The 22,820-nt window shown below is 45.4% G+C and overlaps 1 protein-coding gene across 1 annotated transcript; it reads right to left on the reverse strand.

Annotated features, from left to right (window-relative positions):
• Positions 1-1,736: 1,736 nt before the first annotated feature.
• Positions 1,737-21,340, reverse strand: LOC142558021 (facilitated trehalose transporter Tret1-like). Its single transcript, XM_075670188.1, has 5 exons — positions 21,093-21,340; positions 15,489-15,677; positions 9,150-9,386; positions 5,237-5,476; positions 1,737-2,033 (listed from the first exon to the last, which is right to left on the reverse strand). Exons 1-5 carry the CDS (start codon positions 21,309-21,311, stop codon positions 1,794-1,796), a joined length of 1,125 nt encoding a protein of 374 aa, XP_075526303.1. The 5' UTR covers positions 21,312-21,340; the 3' UTR covers positions 1,737-1,793.
• Between the last annotated feature and the right edge of the window lie 1,480 nt (positions 21,341-22,820).

Raw genomic sequence — 22,820 nt, forward strand, 5'->3', positions numbered from 1 at the left:
ATGGCATGCTTAGATTTCTACGCCGAAATTCTTCCTCCGTTCCTTCCGACTGAAATATTAAATAGTACGCAACTCTAGTTAGATCAAAATTAGAATATGCTTGCTCTATTTTGGACCGATCTAGGTCAGCATTATTCACTGCCCTTGAATCCGTTCAGAACTGCGCTGCCCGATATGTGCTCTCTAATTACTCTCGCTGCGTCAGCGTTTGTTCAATAAAAGCTAATTTAGGTCTACCGACACTTCGGTTACGTCGCAAGTGCTTCCGCTTAAACCTATATCACATTTTTTTTTACACTAACCCAACACTTAAAAACGATCTTTCCCTTCATCCCGATTACGTGTCCTCACGTTTCGGTCATAAATTCAAAGTTAGAATTCCTTTAGGTCGCTCAAACACTTGCCATGTCTGTTTTTCTTTTCTTCTTCTTTTTTTTTTTTTTTTGCCGCACACAAGCAGTGACTGGAGCCACATTCCTTCCTTTGTCGCTGCAATCGAAGACCGTGCCGCCTTTAAAGTTGGGATTAATAATTTATTGTTAGAACACTCCTCTTTGTAATACCCTCTGGTCCTGAAAGTAGAAAAATAAATAAATAAATAAGCAGTCTTGAATGTCTCTGCCAGAAGTTATTTCTATTTAGCTTCTCTTTAATATTCCTGCACATTTTACCTAGGGAAATAGAAATTTCCAGAGGAGAGGAAAGAACCCACGAGGGTCCAAACTGGTTTTGCGTCTTGCCGCTTACGATGTTTTGCAAGCCGGGTTATATCACTGGTCCGCAACGCGGACGGTGCATTACGTGGCGTGACCTCGCAAATCTCATGCCGAATAATTGTGTCCGAAGAGGGCACAATGAAAAAAAGAAACAAGGAATTTCTTTAAATTTTTTTTTTGCGCTAGTTCACAGACGTGAAGAGGACAACCTCAGCGAATACGTATAATTCTAGCAATAAGGCGTTAGCCGATTTTGGCGGCGGCCGCATGAGAAAATGCAATTTCTGTTTAATAGGCACAAATAAAAGGTTGCCGCGTACTTGAGCGAGATTTGCGTACGCAACTGAACAGTGTACCTGGCCGAATAGCCCTTCACATAACTTCCGCTGTGAATTAGTCTTGCTGAAGAACTACCAATTGAGTTCCTTCCGTCAGCACTTGTGCCTGTTTTCTTGAATCTTCGTGTGAATGAGTTCCTTATGCGGACAGCCAGAGTGTGTTGACGACACGAACGTTTTTACATACGTCTCTCGTGTCAATTAGCACTCGGTCAATATTCTTATCTGTTTTAATCCTGTATCCCGATTCATATGACCATTGTAAGTACGAGTGCCTGATAACAAAGAAACGCTTGGCAATCGTGGAAGCTGAACAGAGTGTAGCAGGCGCTCCCGGCCGCAGTAAAAACAGGATACAATAAAACAAAACCTTTATTAACTTGTCATGCATGTAGAGCTGGTAGTCAGTGGAAGTTACACGCGCGTGCGTGTTAGTGCGCGAGCGCGCATCTGGATGGGGCCCATATTGTAGAACCACATGCACGTGCATCTGTCCATTTTATCTTTATTTTGAAACCTTCTGGACACTTAGCTTGTACGTGTTTAAAGTGTAAATCGCTTATTTCAAACAGGGCAGGTCATCTGACCGGTTATTCGTTAGATTCGTTACTTAATTGGTAACCGCATAACTAATCTGACGCGGAGCCCCCCCCCCTCTCCCCCCCTCCCCCATGATGGGTCCGCTTCTCAATCATGGCTTCACAAAGAGCGAGTTCTGGCGCGAGATGAGTGAGAGATACTATTCGCCTTCCGCGTTGACGTCCATCAGTATCTGCTCGAGGCTGCGGCCATTGGTCTCTGGCACGAACCAGTACACCAGCGAAGTGCCCGCCAGGGTGACGGCGCTGAAGAACCAGCCGCAGCCGGAGAAGCTCAGCGTCCCACGGAGCCCGTCCAAGAACAGCGTCACGGCGAACAAGCTGAGCCAGTTGAAGGCGAATGCTAGGCTTAGCAGGAGGCCAGCGCCCTGCAAGGGGATCTGAACAGCACCGGACAGCGGCATGAACGCCGCCTACGTGTTCTCTGTACACAACAATAGTTGTAAGTGGATGAAAAGTGCGGAGCTTTAGCACGTCTGGCATTCCGGTATACGCGACGACGTTTGCGTGATATCGGGTTACCGGACTCTGGTAGCGACAGCTTGGGATGCTTCGTCTAACTGCAATGCATTGCGTACACGTTCTCGTGCTTCCAGAGATTTTTGGTAAAAAAATTCTAAAAAGGCAATGTGTTCGCGATTACGCCGCTGCCGAAAATTTAAACCAGTAGCAAAGTAAAATAAATTTGCTTACCACAACCATAGCTATGCGCTTGTCTGGTTGAACTCTTCGCAACCAGGTGGCGCCGCCAACCCGGCCAGTCATGTTTGCTCCTTGGGTAACCCGGTAATCCGCAAATGGTACGATGTTTTCGAAAAAAAAAACTAAGTCCAATAAATGTTACGATGAAAATGAATTCTGATTTCTAGCCGTCTCTCTCCACAACTCCACGGTGTTATGGATATCACCACGGTTTATGTGTTTATCACTGAATTATATTCCATATTAGCATGAAATAAAGAAAATCAAATCACGGATCTGATAGCAAGAATGCGCTTTCAAGTCTTTCAGCGCGGTCGTAAAAAAAAAGTTCTAGAGCACAGCGAAGCGGTAGTGGTCTATGGCGGCCACGCACCATGCGCAGCCTACCCTTTTTAGTATCGTAAACAAGGCGCATAGCTTTCTCGAGGCAGCGCATCCCTTATAAATCACTGACAACCGCCACCAGCTGGCGGCTGTGTCATCACTGCCCTTCAGCTCATTCTGACAGCTGCAGGCACTCCGTTCGATTAATGGAGTCTACAATAACGACAAGGCTCAAGGTCACTATACACGAAATGTACTGAGCCAGAAAAGATTGCGCCCTCAGGCAATCATTTCCTTATTGGTCCCTGAGTGTCCCAGTAGGAGGAGTCATTATGCCTTACCTTCAACTTTTGCGCATGCTGGGGACGGGGTAGGTACGGGCAGCGAACTGTCCTTTCCGAGAAATTCTAGACGAGTAAAGTTATTTCCAGTTACAGGCTTGCAAAGCTGCATACCGCAATCCATCTCAATGAATGTGGAATTTGCCACAATTTAGGTGGCAGTGCACATTTACTTTGGGATCCGCGATATTTTCTCTCGCACGCAATCGATCCTGTGATCTATCGATAACGTTTCCACGAAAGCGAAAGGTGTTTTCGCTCGAACCTTGCTTCTGTATGAAAAAGAAGAACAGTCGTTGGGGTAGCTCCAAATAACACACTCTTAACTATGCTTGTGGCAGAATCATGCTTGTGAGTGGAGAACCGGTTATGCGTTCTAGGGGGAGGCCCGAACTGAGGAGTTTTTCATAAAATTTAGGACAGCTTTCTAACATCCGTGGGAACTTTGTTTAGCACTGACGTACACGGACATGGGAAAGGGCACAGGACGCACGAAGTGCTACTTCGAACTGATTTAGTACTGGGAAAAACAGCCATCTAACACGTGACAGCTTTTCTTCCACAAAAGCGTTACTTGGAAGTACCGCTTCGTCTGCCCTGTGCCACCTCTTCTGCTGGTGTCGGTCCGCACTGAAGCAAGTTCACTATGAATTAACCAACTTGCCCGAGTCACCACCCTAACAATCTAACATCCCGGACGGTTGGCATGCACAAAGTGCGTATGAGAAGGCCCTTCCAACTGTGACGACCACGTTGCAATGCATGTTGTTCGGCGTCTGTACCATGTGTCCATGTCTATTCTTTTTCAGTGTCCATTAGAACAAGTAACAAATATAGGGCGAAAAAATTACGTTCATCTAAATTATAAACTTGTTGTCAAGGAGAAAAAGTGAAAGAAAGGTCATCTTCCAGTACATCTCAGAACAAGATAGAAGAAGAAAGAATACAGTTATGCTTGTCAGTTAAATAATATACGAAGTGTTCTAGCATTTTAGCAGCATTTTTCTTGCATAGGATGAGCGCTCTCTTCAATAAACAAGTATACCATAAAGAGAGCGTTTGCGTTTGTTTTATGAGTTATGGCAGTCAAGTTAACAATCACGCAAAATTATTTATTTATTTCGATGCATGAATGTTACGTGGTGTAAGTGTGAACAGCCACGTTAGTTCTCCCCTGGGTTTGTAAAACACCTAATAAAAACGTAATCCATTTTTTGTTGCAGCCATTACGTGGCTATTGGGCGCGCTTGTGGTCGTGTTAACAATACATCCGACTAGTAGCAGCATACACGATATAGGCGCAGGGTAGCTGAATCAACCGATATGCCATAAAAACAAACTCACTTGCCTGTTACCATACTTTCAGAACAGTCTCTCAGGTCTATCACTGTTACGCATGACGCTTAAGGATGTCTCGTAAAGGCATCATTTCAATCCCGTTACATTTCTTATATTCACCAGTGCAATAATTTTAGACATGAAGAACGTAGACCAGAGGCAAAACTGGGTGGCACACTCTAGCTAGAAATACCGCTTAGCTGAGCAAAATGCAAGTTAGCAAATATGAAGTTTTATAAATAGTTTACCCAAGCGGTTTAGAACACTAATCAAAACCTCAACGTCCACTTGTGTTCCTTTGTAGTCATTTCGCGGTATTTCTTACGCACTGTGGCAGTGTACACGAACACCCGTATTTAGAAATGCTCCTTAACCTGAAGTCACGACTTTGCTTGATCAAGTCCTGCTCAAGACAACGCGTGACGTGAACGCCCCCAAGGAAACGCAGTGGGCCTCTTCACCACGTTACTCACTACCTTCAGCCGGACTTGACCGAGCAGGGCATTGTTTAAGAGGCCCATTCCGTCCGCCGCTGACTTACTGGAGCCTTGCTAGTTAGAAGAATACTGGCTTGGGCCGCTTTCCTCCTTCTCATTGTTACCCTAGCCCAGCCAATCAGTACTTCAGCAGCAGTCAAAATGAACAGCTCACTAAGTGGACTCTTGCTTCCACGCCCCCCTCCCCCTCCCCCCCCCCAAGTCAAGCAATGACTTCCAAGTAATTGAGCATTTTTGAATATGGGTGTAAGTGTGGCTCCCTTGTTTCTCAAGTTCCAGAAGCTCCGCCGGCGTTGCTCAATGGTCCCGAACATATATCGTGACGACGATCACGAACATACAGTGTTACGGGAATAGGCCTGCTGATTTCATTGGCCTTACCATCTCAGCTGCCAGAAGCCACGTGACTGGCCCGAGGCCGAAGGAGTAGCCTATCGCATACGCTACCAGCAGAGCCAGCTCGATGACCAGAGCCACCGGGTGCGGTTCTTTGCCGCGGCCCCACGAACTGACGGTGCCCACAGCGAACAGCGAGCAAACACATGCGGCCGCAGACGTGAGGAAGAGGCTGCGTCGACCCAGCACGTCCATGACAGCCGCAGAGACGACGGTCATCACAAGCTGCGACGCAAGATGCCAGTCATGAAACCGCGGAGGCTTATCGCAAAGGTACTGCTGTAAACATGGAATAAAGAAAATGTGAGTGAGAGCCTTAGGTGACAAACTCGAAGCCCAGCCAAAAGAAATAGAAGAGGAGAATCTAAGGGGATGCTGGGAATTCTATCACAAGCACGTGATCGTGTAAGATGATCACGTGGAACCAGACTGCGCTCACGCGGGTTCCTCTGTTTGGTGGGGGTACTACGATCAGCGCGCGCTTCCCATGCTTGACGCCTAAGCTCACGTAGGTTTAGCGTTTCTGTCTTTTCTTTTTCACTGTCCACCTAGGTAAAATTCCCAGTTTGCAACGCCCTGAACAACTAGAGGGAAAGGAGAAAGGTGCAGGGAGAGGCTTTAAACTTGGGTATACCTGTGTCACACGGGCACATTTGGAAGGCCTTCCAGCCTACGGCCTTCGAAACGCCACAGCTCTATCGACTCAAAGGAGTTGTCACGCTGCTACGCGGCACTTTTGAAAGGCCGCTGAGTGGCTCAGGTGTTTCTCGCAAAATTGTTTGGCGCTGCGGATTTTTATTTTCGTTTTCATGTCACGAAAGATTAAACAACATTAAAACTACTTAAAAGCACTGTAATTCCTTCTATGTTTGTTCATACGTTAAAAAAAATTTTCATACATTGCCATGCATATATGTTTAGTTTTTAAGTTCTTGAGTAGCGAGACTGCGGCAACGTTTGCGTCACTGCACGTCGCTGTTGTCGAGAGTACGTGCAGTTCGCACATAACAAGTGGCAAAAAAACTTTATTAAATAATTAACACTCATATATATATAGTATTTTAAAGCATTTTGGTTTGACTTGTTCTTTCTAACCGAGAGTAGGAGCACAATGTGAACGAGAGGGCATGTTCGTGCTGTTTCTGTTTCCGTTACTCAAAGGCCATCGAAATTTCGATAGAGTGGTAAGGTGCTCCGTTGACTCGATAGACTATTGACTCGGCGGCCTTCGAAACCACCCGTGTAGCAGCTCAAACTTGACCTTTGACTCAACTGACTATCGGTTGGAAGGCCAAGTTGCCCACTCGCCAATTCTGCTTCATGTTGACATGTTGCCTCGAGCGCTGCCACAACGTAACAATAGACGAATCCTTGTTAGCACAAAGTCTAACATTGAGAGACGGGCTAGTTGGTGGTCGATATTGGAATGCATCATGTAACCATGCAAACGACAAAGAACAAAGAAGGAAACACACAGGACAGGCGCGGATGCTCCCTTACTAAAATTACTGGAGAGAACTCTGGCGCTGCGATTGTCAAGCTACCGCAGGAATGATTGCTAGTACATGTATTCGTCTCATATTCATGCTTGTGGCTTCAGACGTTCTTACGGCTTTGTTTACTACGCTTTATCCGCCTTTATTGATGTAAAGTTAAAAGCAATCATATTTTTCTAAATAAAGGAGACAATAAGACTCTGCGCACATGGATATACACTGTGAATTGTAGCACTTATGGGAGACTATTTTGTGGAAAGTGATCAGTTTTCAAGGTCACAAAGCCATTTGAAGCCAGAAGGACGAAGCTGGGACAAATCCACGCACTGATCATCATGCCCATACTGGCTGAATCACCATGCTTCAAACGGCCCGTACACAGCGACAGAATTTTTCGTCTGGTACCTTGTGTAGGGAACTCAATGCTCGTCAGTACGCACCACGCCAACTGACAAGAACTGACAAGATGCGGCTGTAGAGACGTGAGCCACGACGCCTTCAACATCGTCCCAAGAGGAGGCGCATGGAGGATGACTCAGCACCAGCACACTCCCGTCGCGCTACCACCACTCCGTGTTTGCGCGATCGGCTGGCGCCACCAAGCGTCGTTATTCCCATCCACAGTCCAATAACTACCAACTAACTTTGACTCACTCTGCAACAACGCAACTCGGTATCCCGCTTACACCTACGTGTTTGTTTTTATATCACAAATAACAAGCGAACGGGAGAAGCATGAAATACTCAAAAAGGAGACCTGTACTGGCGGGCACAAGATATGTGCAGTGAAAGGTAAACGTGGCAATGTTCCCAGCAATTTCCATGACACATTATGGGCCCAAAAATAATGCTACGATACGTTGTAAATTACCCCAAACTGCTGTGTAGCCACTATTTTGCGCACTAGCGGCAAATAAGCTGAAGCTTTGCGTACAACTAGACGGACGAGGTAAGAAGAGTTTTGCAAAATGTGAACAGGTGAAAGCGGCAAGGGAACGGAATGACAGTCAATCTGATTAATTTTGACGGGGAAAGCTTGTGACACTTTATGCACAAAGCCTTATGACTTCGTGTGCATGACAGAGAATTCTAAGCGTGCCGTCACAATGTTAACGTATTAGACGGGAGCTTGCTGTCGGTATTGTACAAACTATTCTTAAAGGTAATTTCGAATGAAATCAGCGCTACACATCACTTTAATCGACCAGAACAACAAGCTAGTTTTAGAAAAACCATTCAACTGATTACCATCATAAGATAGAAAATACCAGACGAACGAAAATGCGTTGGACCGCACAGAGCAGGCATTCAGTGCCTGCACAGTGTTCTGAATAACTTACTATCTGTTTACTCAATCACTTACTATCTTAATTTACTCAATAATTTACTCAATAATTACAATATTATTGCAATCAATACAAAAAATGTACAATAGTTACTCAATAAATTACTATGTGTTGACTGAATAGTTTACCCAATGATTTACACAGTAATTTTACAATTGTACTAATATTGAGAACAAACGTGTACGAAAGAGAACAAACGCGCACCTCAGTATTCTAGTTGAGATAACAAAGAATAGCATAAAGTTGGGCAGGACTTTAGTTGTGTGCAGCAGAAAACCGATAGTCTGTTCGCGCTAGAGATCAGTTGCCAAGAGAAGGAAAGCGCTATCGAAGACATCAGAAAGTTGAGTGGTGCGGCGAAAATAGAAAATATGCAAGCATAGGATGATCTCGCCCAACGCCAGACAAGACTAATCGGAAATGTCTGGGTGAGGCATTTATCTCGCAGTGGTCATGGAGTAGTTTAACGAATATTATGGTTCCTGTTTATATCAGGAATTCACGAAATGAGTATATACTATTTCGCTTCATTGAACATTACGTGTACTCCTCACAGCATCAATAAATAATTTTCCGGGCTTCCACAGCACCTACGTCCCCGTCTTTTGATTCCAACAACGAAAAATAATTACGATTATCTCCGCGTGACCTTCACGCGCTGCAGCAATGCCATACATCCAGGTCACGCAGCCGCGGTCCATTCACCCTCTCCGGTGGCGTCTCCAGCTCCTTACTGGCCACGTCGCACTCACCGCACCGGCGCGCACTCCCTCTCAGCACTCCTGCTCACTGTACAATGCCAGCCTATCGGGCTCGCGCGATCACCCCATTTATCGGCTCCCTGAGGGGGCGGGGAAGGGAGGGGGTGAATTTGGCGACAGCGTCACATCACATGACCTCAATTACCGTCCTGTATAATGGTTTCACATTAAAACGCGTCGTTTGCCCTGAATTGTGGACACTAGAGCGATTGGCACAGTGCGAACTCGTTACTATGCACCGCGAGATGCCCGCGTCGCCCCTTGGGCGAGGCTGTCGGCAGCCTCCGCCGCGCACCTGCAGCGATGACAGCAGAACGGCGAACGCCGCCGGTGACACGGTCACTCCCGCGGCCTGCGCTAAGCCAGCGATGTACGGCGGCGCTGCGCCGATGCCCGAGAACTGCTGGACGAACATCACGTGGTACACCAGGAGCACGTTGACGGCCGTTGGTGGCAGGCACGTGAACGCCTCCTCGATGTGGCGCGCCTCGCGATCCGCGTAGGCGCCGCTGAGACCAATCCGCTTCAGCGCCTGCACCGAGCGGGCACCACCGTGCACCAGCTTAGGTGCACCAGCTTAGGTGCTGTCGGGCGGTAAGCTGATTCCGTCAGCTTACCGCCTGACGGAATCGGTAAAGATGTAAGTGTCGGTACTTATGCTGCTAGCAAATGCCGCACCATTATTGTCAAGTTGGCACTAAAAACGCAGTGTTTTCCGCTCGCCAGAAATTAAAAAAAAAGAAATATTACGGCCAGTGAGGATTTCTCGCCTGCCACACGCTGAAAACCAACCTTGTAAAGCGAGCTATCAGTTGCGTTATAAAAAGCTCGTGATCAACAAGAAACAGTACGTATACGATCCCTTAACTGCTGCTATAAAAGAACTTCCCACCGTACCCGTATCTAACCCTCTGTCTTAGCAAAGGCACATGCGTGCCCCACCAACACCCTATACTCAGTCCTCCTCTGCACCACAAGATGAGACACAGGAATCAGTGACGGGAAGCGGGCCTGCGCAACGAAATGTAACCTTTCTTTTTTGCAGCATTCGTAGCATCCTTATCGAGAGCGAACTTTTATCATCTGCAATTGACACATCTAATGCTGATATCATAGCACTAACCGAAACAAGGCTTGGTCCCGAAATTGAAGAGGGTGAAATCTTTTCCGCTGCGCGTCATTTTTCAATATTTCGTCATGATCGTAGTGGACGTCAGGGTAGCTGCATTTGATTAGGCATACACGAAGACCTACCGCCTCACGTTATACAAGTAGGCAGTAGCTTAGTGACCGTCTGGGCGGTAACCCAAATGGCCTATCAAAAAATAATTCTAGGTGCATGCTATCGAGCTCCTAATCATCATCAGTTTCATCAGTGAATTACATGATGTATTAAATTTTCTCGCTTCAAACCACAATCTTCCTATTCTAAGCCACCAACTCGAATAAAACAGTCAGTCGCTAACACCCAGGACATCGTTCTTACATCTCATTCCGACCTTGTTTTTGACATTAAATACTTGCCCGGTCTTAGCGATCATTCCCTACTATTATTTGAAATGAACGACTTCCGACCCAGGCCTACTGCATAAAAGAAACGGATTAAAGATTACAAAAGTGCTAATTTTGATGTAATAACCGAAGCGCTTGCTGCCTTTCTTGATATCTTCGAGATCGATTTTGACAGTCGCAACGTTGAAATTAATAGGAGTATGTTCGCCGCAGAAATTGATGAATTAACAAATAAATATGTTACAGTTGTCACCATAATCACGGATTGGAATGCTCCACGGTTCAGCAGACACCTAAAGCGGCTATAGAACAAGAAGAAACGTCTTTTTAGGTTGCTAATAACTTGCCTGCGAATGATCGCTGCACAGATTACCTGACAGCAACTAACCAATACATAAAAGCAGTAAAAGAAGCTAGGGATAACTTTTCAAACATAACTCTGCCATCTATGCTCGCAAGCGAAGCAAGGAAATTCTGGCGCACGATAAAGCCAAGCAGACATTATTGCATCACCCCAACTGATAGTTCAGGCTGCACCATTCCCGAAAACGCATGCTGTCAAGTTCTTAACGAGGCCTTCTCAAATAATTTATCCTCAAACGCAAATCCGTCAGTACCACCCTCGCATTCTTGCAACTACACAGCCATGTTTCCTGTAATAACCAACTTCGATGGTGCAAGAAAACTTATTAGATCACTAAAATCATTTTCCACGCCAGGATCTGATCAAATCGAACCAAAATTTTTTAAAAGTTCAACGGCCTATTGGTCTGTTTTATTGACTATAATCTTTAAGCAGACTGTGAATAATGGTTCTCGTCCATCAAAGTGAAAAATTGGGAAGGTAATTCCACTCTATATATCAGCTAACAGGCATTCCCCCCTTAACTACCGACCCATCTCCCTTACTAAAGCAAACCATGCAAAATGCTTGAACATATCCTGTTCTCGCATATTATAAACTTCGTTGAATTTAACTCGTTTTTTTTTCAACATCGCAACACGGCTTTCGTAAAGCCTACTCCTGTGACACACAACTACCGGCTTTTGTACATAAGTTAAATATTATCCTCGATAACTCTTTAGCCTACTGCGTCTTCCTCGACTACTCTAAAGCCTTCGGTAAAGTTTACCATGAACTACTTTTATATAAGCTTAGTCCACTTAGCATTGATCCTAAACTTCTAACCTGGATTGAATGTTTCCTATATAATCATTCTCAGTTTGTTTCAGCTAAGAACACTAATTCAGGCTTTAGCGCTGCAAAGTCTGGTGTTCGGCAAGGTTCCAGTGCTTGGCCTTCTTCTTTATTTTAATACATAAACGACCTAGCTTCTTGCGTCTCCTCAAATATTCACCTTTTTGCAGCTGATTGCGTAATATTTAAGAAAGTAACTTCTGATAATGACTAACCGTTCTGCAACCTGACCTTAACGCAGTCAGTTCGTGGTGCAAGATATGGCTAATGGAATTAAACATAACTAAATGTAAATTTATGTACATAACCAGATCGAAAACAGCGCTCTCTACAGACTAAACAACATACCACTGGAATCCGTATCATCGCACAAGTATCTTGGTGTACACATAACGCATAACATTACCTGGAATGATCATATAACACACATTACAGATAACGCAAATCGCATGTTCGGCTACGTTCGTCAAAATTTTTTCACATCCCCTTCTTCCTTAAAGCTTCTCCTTTATAAGTCATTTATTAGATCAAAACTTGAATATGCCGCACCAATATGGGGCCCTTTTCAGGAAAATGTCTCACGCACTCGGAACGGTTCAGAACAATTCCATTCGTTTTATTTTCTTAGAAAACAGCCGCACCGCCAGTATAACAGCTATAAAATCTAATCTTAATCTGCCTTCTTTCGCATCCCGGCGTAAAATGCATAATTTAGTCCTTTTTCATAAGCTTTACCACCATCCACACTTGCGTAACGAACTAATTTCTGTTCCCCAATATGTTTCTAACAGACTAGATCATATCCATAAAGTTCCAATTCCGTCAAGTAGAACTTACGCATTCCTTAATTCATTCATACCGCGTGCATCGAAAGAGTGGAATTGCCTTCCCACACAAACGGCTGAAAGTAAAGATTGTGAATTATTCCTGCCTGCTTCAACAGTGACGTTATAACTCTTTTGCATATATTGTACTTACTGCAACTGCTGTAGATTTTTATACGCTGTGTTACACTGTTATTATTGTATATATTGTAAATTCATTTTTAGGCTAGTATTGTATTAAGCTATTATTATGTTAAGCTATTATAGTATAATTACGAACGACCACTTCTCTTGTATCTGTGACCACTCCCCCTACAATGTCTTTGACCCTGAGGATAAATAAATAAAAAAATAATTATGAACAAATCCAAACCGACGCTCCAGACTTCTTGGAAGGTCAAAAGTTTCACCTTCTCAGGGACCACAAGCCTCTTGCCCAAGTGTTGCTAACCAATTCCTCAAAGTAGGTCAGTACGAAACTTCGTCAATCGTCTCACGTGTCCGAGTCTACCACCGATATACGGTACAGTAAGGATGCGGACAATAAGGCTGCTGACGCACCCTCCCGGGTAGCTGCCATTAGCTTCCCTGAGCATGCCGTAGACTGGGAGAACTAGCAGATTCCGCAGCTTGAAGACGCCGAAATGCAAGCGCTACGTAATAGCTCCCCTTCTCTTCGAGTGCAGCTGTTACCTCATCAGTGTGCATCAAGAACGCTTCGGTGTGACACATCAGCGAACCTTCCATGGCCTTTCGTATCCGTGACCTACTGCCATGCTCTGTTGTTCCACTCGTTACGCGACATCTGCCGCCCTGGCAACCGAGCTATGCAGCGCCTTGCCGCGTAGCGCTACGCTACGTATGGCCTCACTCGAACACCAACATGCGTAACCGGACTCGCGCTTGTATGTCCTGCCACTGCGCCAAAGTGACGCGTCACACGAAGTGCCCGGCTCAGCCTCTCCTGCCACCCGTGTCCGACACTTCGACCACGTGCAGACCGACACGGCTGGACCGCTTCCTTCGTCACGTGGTTACAGCTATCCGATAACGATCGTGCACCGCTTTACGCTTTGGCTCGAGGCTGTGCTCATACCGGACATCGCTGCGGAATCTGTTGCTCAACCGTTCGCGTACACCTAGATATCGCCCTTCGCTTATCCTGGGACAGTCACGGATCTGTCTCACCGCCGTGTCCGCATCTGTCCGTCTCGATGTCCCGTCTGCGCGGGGGGCCCTGTAGCACCCTCTTCCAACAGCTTAAGGAGGCTTGCAGAATTAGCAAGCATAAGAGGAAGAAGGAAATGATGCGCGGCTGTAGGTGGTGCCCACGAGCCCGACACGGCTGGCAGATATAGGCATCGTAGTTAGACGCCTTGTCTATGGTGGGCCTGTTCCTACAAGCTTGCCATCAACATTCTTCCCTCGACAATCATCGTCCTCGTGACGCAGACATGTAACAACTACAGGCACCGAAGCTATGCGCCTCTCATTCGCTACTGCTGCAACCTCGGTACCTCAAACAAGCTTCACGTTAGTTAGATTCCAACAGTGCGTTGAACTTGCGCCTTCTAAAGCGAACGTTTATTTGCCTGCCCTCCCGGGTTCGGCGTGGTTGGGTTCTGCTAGGGTTGGTCGTTACCCCTGTGGATATATTTGTAGATATGTACACAAAGATAAAAGATGATTAAAAAATGGCAAGGAGCACATACGGCAGGCATCACCAAGTCATGACTGGTAGCATTTCTGCTATCCTTGAAAAGCGTACCATCATTACTTTCTAGAGGTACTACCGTGTGGGGCAGGAGCTTCAACAGGAGAACCGCGCAACGAGCGATGGAGCGAAAAATTTTCGCGTTGCGTCAAGAGACAGCAAGTGAGCGGTGTGGATTAGATAGCAAACTGGGATAGCCGATATTCCAGTTGACATTAAACGGCATAAATGGAGCAGTGCAGGTCATGAATGCGTAGGGCAGATAACTGGTGTTAGAGTTACAGATTGGGGGCCGAGAGAACGCAAGCGTGGTCGAGGACGCCGGAGATGGTGCGATGAAATTAGAAAATTTTCAGGCATAACTTGGAATCCGTTAGCGCAGAATAAAGGTAATTGCAGATCGCCGGTGGGCATAAAATATAATGATGATGATGACGACGAGGACGACGAAAACAATGATACAAAGTTGCTGTCTTGCACGATCGGCCAGTACGTACAGGACAAAGCCCGAAACAGCACCGCATATAATACCGAGGTGGCTCGGGATGAGAGGTGGTTTACGTAAACGCAGACGTGAGGTTCTGCACTAGCGTGCCGCCGTCGTCATTTTTGATACACAGAGTTTGACACATCAGGATGCTGATTCCAGCGCCGCAAACTTAACGCAGAGCTCGTGGTAGCGTTTTTCGGTGCGCTGGAGCGACGTTTTAGTTATTGATGGCTCCAAAAACCATGTTACTAGTTTATAGGTGCTACGCTAATTATTTTTACAACTAAAGTGCCGCTTGATTTTCTTCATTTTCCTTTTATGTACGAACGCGCTCTCCGAGGCCATAAATAAAGGTGAAGATTATGTTCTAACTTTTCTTGGCATGTTTTAGAGCATTGCAAAATTAAAGTCAGTATTTACTTTATTTTATTGTCGATTTATTTAGGATATACTGCCAACTCCATCAGGGACTGTTACGGGAAAACCACTCGATTAAAACACAAGTTACATCTCGAGAATGTTTAAAAATTATGCAAAGAGGAAATTCTACATAATAATGAAATTGTACATTAAAATTACAGTTATTTAGTAAAACAAATGGTTCCTGAATAGAAGTTAAAGTGACGTTAAGGGAACAACATGGCGCAATGCAATCTGATAATTGGTAAACAAGTAAGCAGAGTTATACGAAACAAACAAATTTTATAATAAAGCTCCAGTTAAGCAAAAGTAGCCTGGATAAATTTAGAAAAGAACACCGTAAATAAACAGAAAAGACAACCTGCCCAGTAGTTTCTCGTATAATTAGGGAGCACGCAATGAATACACAGGTAAAACAGCAAGTAAAGACGCATTCTGCACTCTCTGCAATTAAACACAAGGTAAATAAGTCAAACCTGCACAGCGCGCTCCCTCCGTGCATGTAGCAAGAGCCAACGGGGCGACTCGATCGCGAAGGGCGCCACAGCTGCGAACAGCAGCGCCGGAACGGCGCACCCCAGGGCCAGCCAGGACCAGTCCAGAAGCAGGCCCAGGCAGTGGGAATAGAGCATGCCCGCAGTCACTGCCACGAATAGGCCGCCACCCTGCGCGGTGCGGCTCGGTACAGTCATACTCCTCTACAACAAAAAAGCCTCCAGAACAAAAAATTGTAAGCACGTAGGCTTTATCGTGGCCGCAACCGTTGTTGAGGTACGTGAAACGTCTTGTGCGTGTTGCAGATGGTGTATGGGAACTACGGCTACAGAAACTAAGTAACCCATTAAGCAAGTAACATTCGTTCACGCTTAGAACGACAGAAAGCTGAGCTTGAGCTAGTTGGTAAGGATTCATTATGCAAAATAGAAGTGAGGCGCGCAGACAGGACACAGGAGTAGAGAAGTGGACAACACGCAGTCACGCAGTCGTTCACACATTACAAAGCTTCTTTTTGCTACAGCTATGTGGGCGTCCAACGGTGTAATATTACAAATGTGCTTGCTTCCAATTCGTAGTTGTCCCACCGTGGTCAACGCTGGTGGTCGCCAATCGGCATCCCTCTGTCTCGCTGTCTGGGTTTCTTCACGCCATTTCTGAACCCCTACGCGTTCAAAGCGGGTGCGCCAAAGCTGAGCAACCGCCAGATTTCTGCAACAAATTGTAGACTCATAAGCCTTACATATCCCTCCTGGTAAGTACAGATTTGAGTTTCATGCGTTATCCCTACTATGACAGAGTGAGTTCTCTCAAACGCTAAAACTCCCGCTGGGATCGACAAACGTGCTGCCGGCGTATACGCCTATCTGAACGCCGAGCGGGAGGCTAAATTTAGCTCCGATTGCGTCCTGCATGGCACGACACCGGCGCCATCTGTTCAGGCGAAACACGCGTGATCGAGTAATGGCTCCGCTTCTCTACACAACGATACCAAAGTAAGGCACGTTGGTAGTGCTATAGTACTGCACGTTTTCGCTACATCTGGATGCATACGTGCAACGTTACATGCGGTTTTAGCGAGCGACGCCCTATTTTGATTGAACTGAAAGACGCAAAAAGGAGAGCTTTCCTTCTGCTCGCACCCCCATATTCAATGTATTTCTTTCTTTCTTCATATATTTCCTGTTGCGCACCTCCAAACAAAAGCTATTCGATTTTTATATGCAGGCACTCTGTCTGTCGAACCTTGAAATTGAAATTGTAAATTAAGCTTATTCAAGTGTAACAGTGTAGACACTTAGGAGGGAAGCAATACTGGGGCCAATCGCGAGCATGACCGGTAGCGTTGACCACTCTGCTAGATTCTTCCGTCCTTATTCGTTCGCATGCGATATAAAGGTAGGAAGAAGGAAATGTGAAAGGTCGGATGCAGGCGGTATAAGAAGGAACCGCATCACCCTCGAATTTTGTTTTCACGTGGCGCATGAGGCAACATGCGGATGACGAGGCTATTTGCCGCTAGCTTGCGTGTTCCACTTCGAACCCGCGATGCTGTTGGGCTGCTTAGCACGGGATCGAATCCCGGCTGCGGCGGCGCATTTCGATGGGGAAGAATGCGAAAACACCCGTGCTATAAGATTTAAGTAAACGTTGAAGAAGCCCAGAGGGCCAAAATTTCCGGAGTCCCCCACTACTGCGTGCCTCATGATCAGATCGTGGTACTGGCATGTAAAATTCCTGAATTTTTCCCCCATTCTTAAAGACGACGATATAGAACTTCCACATGTGTGTCCACGGGCGCGCGCAAGCACGGTATGTGTTTGTGTCATTTGCTAATGTTGGCGGTTACGCCTCAAAATATGCACCCTGATAAGCTGGTATGGTTGCTTTTGTAGCTGTTGTTCACGACGGGTGATTATTTATTTATTTTTATTTATTTATTTTCAATACTGCTGCTCTCCTTCGAGAGCGTGGCAGTTGGGCAGTACAATAATTCAGCTGTACAATGCAAGGAAATCAAAGTATAGATTATACAAAAAGTAAGAAAACGACATAAGCAGTGCAAGTTATACATAGCACTATACAAGTAAACCATGATAAGATTAAACGTAACAGTAAATAATAAAAAAAAAAGATGTAAAAGAGCAAGATGCTTTATAACAAAAGCACAGATATTACTAAGGGCAAGTAATAAAACAGAAATAACTAATAAACTACGTGTGTTAGGGAATCATTATGGCAAACGAATAAGCTGTCGAAAATTACAGTGTTTATTAAAATTTCCTAACGAATAAAGCAATCTGTGCCGGTGTCCCTGCATGCATAATAGGTACTGTTATTCACACACAGTTTTTTCTATTTGTGAGATAAATTCGGATAATGATTCAGTGTTGGTGATAGTAGGATGAAGTTGGTTCCATTCTGCTATCGCGAGCGGGAAAAAAGAATACTTAAATGTGACATTTTTGCATGTGTATTCTGTCAATGTGTGCGCATGCTTGTTACGTGTAGGTCGAGTTTCGGAGAATGAAATGTATCGGGAGGCATCTATTCTGTAGTTATTTTTTAGTAGTTGAAACAAGAATTTTAAGCGAGCGTGTTTCGCTGTTGTGGATGGCGTTCGCAAACCGGACTGGGTTAAAAGATGTGTTGGCGAGTCTGTACGTCTATATTTGTTATGGATGAACCTCACAGCTTTCCTTTGTATTAATTCTAGCTTACTTATGTTAGTCTGTGTATGCGGAAACCAGACTGTGTTAGCGTATTCGAGAACAGGCCTTACAAATGATGTGTAGGCTAGCAGCTTCGTTGACTTGGTTGCGAGCGCCAGGCTTCTTTTTAAGAAAAATAATTTGCGCAGCGCCTTTGAGATTATATTACTGATATGTTTGACCCATTTGAGCTCCGAGGTTAATGTAACGCCTAGATATTTGTGTTCTACAACTTTGTTAAGTGGAGTGCCATTAATTGTGTAAACAAAAATTGATGATACCGTTTTCCTGGTTACAGACATGATCGCGGACTTTTGTATGTTTATTTGCATCTGCCATTTGGAGCACCAATCAGCTATGTCAGCTAGAGAATCATTTAATTTAATATGATCATTGTAATTGTTAATTTCTCTGTATATGACGCAGTCGTCTGCGAATAGTTTTATATTGCAATTGATGTTAGCTGTGATATCGTTAATATAGAGTAAGAAAAGCAATGGTCCAAGCACTGACCCTTGGGGGACTCCGGATGTTACTGCGACTGTGTTAGAAAGCGTTTTTTCGTAAACCACAAATTGCGAGCGGTTACTTAAGCAACCTTTTATCCAAGCAGAAAGTTCTCCTATACCAAAAACCTTTTCAACTTTAGCTATTAATTTGCTGTGACATACACAGTCGAAAGCCTTGGACAAATCGAGTAGAACCAAGTCAGTTTGACCGCGGTTATTAACTGTAACAGCAAGATCGTGGACTAGTTCCGTTAGTTGGGTTACTGTCGATAGACCACTGCGAAAACCGTGTTGGTTGGGTGAGAAAAAATTAATGCGCTCTAGGAATACGGTCATGTGTTTTAAGATTATGTGTTCTAGAAGTTTACATGACGTGCTCGTTAGTGAAATGGGTCTGAAATTTGAAGGTAATGCAGTGTCACCTCCCTTGTGGATCGGGATTACCTTTGCAATTTTCCAATCATGAGGTAGTTGCGAAGTCTTAAGTGATTTCCGAAAGACTAGGCCAAGATATTTACTGCACCACTCTGCATATCTTTTGAGGAAAGTATTAGGTACGTCGTCAGGGCCACTACTTTTCTTGGGGTCAAGTTTAAGCAGTAGATTGAAAATACCGGCATCCGTAATGTCTAGTTTAGCGATTTTCGCGTGATGTTGCGTTGCAAATGGGGGAATAATGTTATCATCTGTAGTGAACACTGACCGAAAAAAATCGTTATATGCGTTAGCCTTAGCAGTTTTTTCTTCGGGAAGAGAATGTGATGTAGCATTTTTATTAGTACGAAAGTAATTCCAGAACCTCTGAGGGTTATTAACAAGAAAATTAGGTAGTGTTACATCAAAGTAGTGCTGTTTAGCACGTTTAGCTTTAAGCTTGAATTCCGCGATGGCATCCGGTAATTTCTGAATTCTGGATTCTCCACAACCTTTTGTTTTTATTGCCCTACGTAACCTTTTCAAACGTCGCTTTGCTTGAATAACTTCTCGCGTGATCCATGGATTATTTTTTGGAGGGCGCTTTGTTTTTGTAGGAACGTAGTGAGTGATGCAGTAAAGCACAACCGATTTGAAGTGAAACCAAAGGGAATTTACATCTACTGAAGCATCGGAGCCAATTTCTGAAAAATGCTGGAATTCATGAGCGAGGTGCATTAGTATGCTGTTATCGTCAGCGTTTTCGAAGTCTGTTACTATAGATACAGAAGAATGAGTGGTTATGCTGCCACCAAGAGGCACGATGCACACTGGTACGTCGTGGTCTGATATACCATGAATTACATCAGTTTTTATGCGATTTATGTCGAAGTGGTTACTGAAAAAGATTAGATCTAGTATGTTCCGAGTATTTCCCTGTGAGCGGGTGGGGCATGAAACGATCTGATGAAGATTGAAGGTTAGCATGAGGTCAAACAATGCATCCGAAGCTGATGATGAGTAGCACATACTATTCCAGTTAATGTCTGGCAGATTAAAGTCGCCCAAGAGGACAACGCGGGAACCAAACACGTGGCGTTCTATGTAATCATGAATGACACTGATAGAAGCATCATCAGAGTTTGGGCTCCGATAAACACAACCTATGAATATGTTTGTGCCGTCACAAAGAAGTTTACAAAAAATGGCTTCTGCGCCTTGTACCTCTGGAAGGGCTATAAAGGAAAGACCCTTTTTTATCAATAACGCCACTCCACCACCACGTGTGGGGCGGTCCTTCCGGACCACAGAATAGTTGGGCGGTGCGAACTCGTGATCAAAAATATCAGGTGTGAGCCATGTTTCTGTTATGGCTGCTAGGTCAGGTTCATGATGATCTTGTTAATATATGATATATATTAATATATATATATATATATGATAATGATCTTGTTAATGCTATTAGTACTCCTTGGGAAATTGAGCCCGCTTGTGGCATGTCTCCATCTGCATGTCCGCGCCTAACCTCTTTGCCGCCAAAGTGGGTCACCGGGTAGTCCATGCTCAAATGGGCAGAGCGTCGGGCGGCTGCTGTGCTGAAGGAACCGCGTTCAAAACCAACCGTTGGACAACTTGAGTCACTGGGTATGTGCTAGTCTTCAATGAACCTCCTTCTGCCAACTTGGCTCACTGGGTATATCTCACAGGGCACGTGCAGCCTTTCATAATAATCCTTATGTAAACACATCATCAGCAATTACCTACCAACCACAAGACAGATTGCTAATAGCATTGAAGTCGCCAATCATACATAAAGGATGGATGCACCGCCAATTTCTTGTCGTCATCGTTGTTGTTGTTGTTGTCGAAGCCTGACCATTCAGTCTTGTGATTTCCCGTCGTAGTTTATGCTTATGGGACTATAATGCGCTCACACGTGCCGAACACGCACCACGAATCCTCGATTGACAGCCGCGGCCACCTCCACCATGTGAGCAGTAGCACAGAGGGACACCAAGCCCACGGAGAAGCCCGCTGCGAAGTGAGCCGAGTACAGACCGGTCACACTGTCGGTCGAGTGCAACCACAGCCAGGCAAGGAGGAACCCGAGTGAGCAGCCAACCATGGCCTTGCGTCGGCCCAGCCACTGGCACAGATTGCCGGCACACATGCTGCCCACAACGGCGCCTAGCGGCAGCATCGAGCTAAACCTGCGACGCGAGAATATTATAAACAACGTTCATAATTGTAAATCCAAGGGAGCGCTGAAATCCATTGTGCAGCAACGTCAAAAGATACTAGTATCAACCCCGCATTCAAAGGAACCAAGTATGATCGTTCCTTCTTTCTTCTTTCTAATGTAAAAATTTGAAACAGCCTTATTCGGCGGCACTTGTTTGAAAAGGTCATCACATTATTGTTATCTTCGAAGAAAATCCACGTCACTAAAGGTTGTAGCATTTCAACCAACTGATCCAAGACCTTGCGGAAGCGTGTTTGTAAAAAAGACGCAGTTTCGCCCGAAAGGTGAAGCATCGGTTGCGATAGAAAATTAGTATACAGCTATACAAAGTAAGGGCAGTAGCTTTATCTGCCGTATCAACTCGGAAACATTCGCTTAATAACTGAATTAGTATGCATGGTTTCCGCGTTCACAAGCAAACATGAACACCTCACACTCGATGAGCGCGGACAGTCGCTGTCAAAACACTGGTAGGAGGAAGCGCGGCAGCAGCAGCGAGCGAAGTGACCATCGTGTGGCCTACCGCTTCAACGCAAGAGCGGCGAGAACACAGCCCACACACATGTATGAGCCGTCTGCAGATCGCTTTCGTGAGAGGGCGCGTGCGACCGCGCGCGGTCGTGCAAAGTACGCACTTGTTGGCGGAGTCAAAGCCACCCTCACCCCCTCCATTCCGCGCTGCCTCCCCGCTTTCCGCAATATTGGCGGCGAGGAGTTACGGAGTCGCCATCTATCGGAAGCGCCTCGCTGGCGTAGTATGAGGGATCACGTGGCGCGCTCCTCATAGGTTTTGCTGTCAGCGCTCACTGAAAACACCACGCGCGAGCTCTCCCGGACATTTCTGTAAGTACTTTCGAAACGAGAGAAGTTTCTTACTGTCTAAATAATAATCTTGGGCAAACTGAAAGCACACAATCGTTTACAGACGCTATATCTCTTTACCAAATACGTACAGTGAACGCCACTGCGCGCGGTCGCCGCGATGGAGTCTCCCGAACCGGCTTCTTGCGTGAAAGGTACGTAAACGCTCAGAGCAAACTATCTGAAATATGTTCTTATAGTGTTTGTGTAACTAAATGGAGCGTAATAGAATGAAGCCTCAATGCAGCGATCGCGCAGATTCGCAGCGACCGACTGCGCGTCTGCATGCTTGTCCGCGCACTGTTTCGCTTTCTCCGCGCGCGCGTTTTCGCACCGTGCCATGAGCTTTAGGCCGCAGAATATGAGCATTCGACAGCATACAAGCAACCATTGTTGCGTGGGCGCTATCAGAGCTGTTCAAAAATAATTTCATTGTAGAGACTTCGACGCCTACGGGGACTGTGATGTGCCGTCGTGACGATTCAATCTTTTTTTCTTCTAAATTCCTTGACCTTTCAATACTATTTCTCGAGTTGCGTCGCACTGTATGTTTATCGGTGGTCTCAGCGTGCAATT

The sequence above is a fragment of the Dermacentor variabilis genome, chromosome 9 (assembly GCF_050947875.1).
Source record: "Dermacentor variabilis isolate Ectoservices chromosome 9, ASM5094787v1, whole genome shotgun sequence".
NCBI lineage: Eukaryota > Metazoa > Arthropoda > Arachnida > Ixodida > Ixodidae > Dermacentor > Dermacentor variabilis.